The sequence below is a fragment of the Gavialis gangeticus genome, unplaced genomic scaffold (genome assembly GCF_001723915.1).
Source record: "Gavialis gangeticus isolate Ggan-Ray unplaced genomic scaffold, GavGan_comp1, whole genome shotgun sequence".
NCBI lineage: Eukaryota > Metazoa > Chordata > Crocodylia > Gavialidae > Gavialis > Gavialis gangeticus.
Window position 1 is genome coordinate 19,600,437 of NW_017729026.1, and position 2,290 is coordinate 19,602,726.

Below are 2,290 nucleotides of genomic sequence, written 5' to 3' on the forward strand. Positions count from 1 at the left end.
GTGTGCCAGAATTATTTTCTCAAACAGCTTGCCTAGGATCGAGGTAAGACTAACTGGCCTATAGTTTCCCGGGTCCTCCTTCCTTCCTTTTTTGAAGATTGGAACCACACTGGCCCTCTTCCAGTCCTCTGGCACCTCTCCAGTGCACCACAAGTGCTCATAAAGCCGTGCCAGGGGACTTGCAATGACCTCAGTCAGTTCCTTTAGAACTCTAGGGTGGAGATCATCTGGACCGGCTGACTTGAATACGTCCAGCCCCTCCAGAATCTCCCTAACTAAATCCTCGCTAACCCTTGGCCCAGGTGTGCCTCCCCCGGGGCCCGAAGGCGGCCCAGCAGGGAAGTGGCTGTTCTGGTTCCTACTTAGGAAGATGGAGGCATGGCCCCGCTTTGAACAGGGGGTTTGACTAGATGATCTCCTGAGGTCCCTTCCAACCCTAATTATCTATGATTCTATAATATTTGCCTGTATCATGCATAGCCCACTATTCATTCTCTATAGTTGTGTAGATGCTTATATGTCCACATTGCATAGGTATCGGAATCCCAAACTAAGTTTACCTGCCAAATATGCAACTTCTGTTCCTGAAAAATTGCCATTTACTTGCATAAAACAAAATAGAATTCTGTCTTACATTTCTCCTGCTTGAGAGCTCTGAAAAAATGTTCTGTCTCCAATAATCTGTTTAGACAATGTGGGTCTTTTAAAGTGATTTCCATTTTTCCCTTTTTAGATATGGATCACTGCTATCTATGCAACAACAAAACTCATTGGTCTCCTGTGAACAGTACTAGATGCCACAAAAAGACAGTACAGTACCTCAGCTGGAATGACTGGTTTGCTGTTTTGCTACTAATCCTCTCTGGACTTGGGGTTGTTTTGATTGTTATAATTAGTGCAATATTTACTAGATACCTGGACACTCCAGTAGTAAAGGCATCAGGTGGTTTAGTGATCTGCTACGTTATACTCCTCTGCCACTTCTTCATTTTTTTTAGCACTGGCTTTTTCATTGGTGAACCAAGGGAATTCAAATGTAAAACAAGACAAGCTCTCTTTGGCATAAGTTTTGTCCTCTGCATCTCTTGCATTTTAATGAAGTCACTTAAAATTTTACTGGCCTTCAGCTTTGATCCCAAGATTCAGAATTTCCTGAAGTCTCTCTACAAGCCTATTCCCATAGCAGTGACCTGCACTGGAATTCAAGTTATTATTTGCACTTTCTGGGTAATATTTAGAAGCCCTTTTGTTGAACAAAATTTTTCCATTCGAGAAGTTATTATACTGGAATGTAATGAGGGTTCTATTGTGGCTTTAGGAATCATGTTAGGTTATATAGCGACTCTGGCTTTTATTTGCTTCATATTTGCTTTTAAAGGTAGGAAACTACCAGAGAATTACAATGAAGCTAAATTCATAACCTTTGGCATGCTCATTTATTTCATAGCATGGATTATATTTATCCCTGTCTACACAACTACGTTTGGCAAATACCTGCCTGCTGTTGAGATCATTGTTATTTTAATATCAAACTATGGAATTCTCTGCTGCACCTTCCTTCCCAAATGTTATATCATACTGTATAAGCAAGAAGCAAACACCAAATCTGCTTTTCTCAAAATGATTTACAGCTATTCTTCCAAGAGTGCAGGCAGCCTTACTGTTAGCCAGATTTCTTTGGAGACCAAGTGTCCAGTCCCACAGTTTCCAATCACAAACTCTTGTTGTAAATCAGAAAAAATCTCTGTGAATGGCAGCTGCCATTTTCAGATGCCTGGGCAGAGATTAATAAGAGGGAAATTATCTCCAAAAAATGTAGCTGGGATAACACCCAGGAAGAGGTTGTCTAGCATTTGACTATGGAACACTGGCCAGATAGGGAAAGAACCCTTTTAGTGAGCCAGGCTCTTGGTCTCCTGTCCTTCTAGTCTCCCTAAGAACCCTCTCCAACCTCCATCAGGTGTAGTGTTCTGGTATGCAGGAAAAAACTGCAGCTGGACATCACTTATTTAGGAGTTGCCTCCCTAACATGCAAAAGGAAAGCATGCCCTTTATTTTACAGAAATAGGAGAGTGAAAATGCTCAAATAATATGGGACTGGAAGGGACTTTTTGGGGCATGGAGTTTAGTCCCCTGCCATAGCTGACAACCACATCATATCATCCCTCCAAAAACGTATGCCACTGTACTCCATGGTAAAATAGTGACTGTTTTTTTCATCCCAACTTATCACTACTCTTGTGATTAGAACCCTTCTGATTTTCAGTCTGATTTTCACCTCAGCCAACAC

At 41.6% G+C, this 2,290-nt stretch overlaps 1 protein-coding gene across 1 annotated transcript in view; it reads left to right on the plus strand.

Annotated features, from left to right (window-relative positions):
* Positions 1–1,857, plus strand: part of GPRC6A (G protein-coupled receptor class C group 6 member A) — a 21,047-nt gene extending 19,190 nt beyond the window's left edge. The window contains exon 6 of the mRNA XM_019520226.1: positions 734–1,857. Coding sequence (XP_019375771.1) covers positions 734–1,857 — 1,124 coding nt within the window. The remainder of the gene's footprint in view (positions 1–733) is intronic.
* Positions 1,858–2,290: the final 433 nt, after the last annotated feature.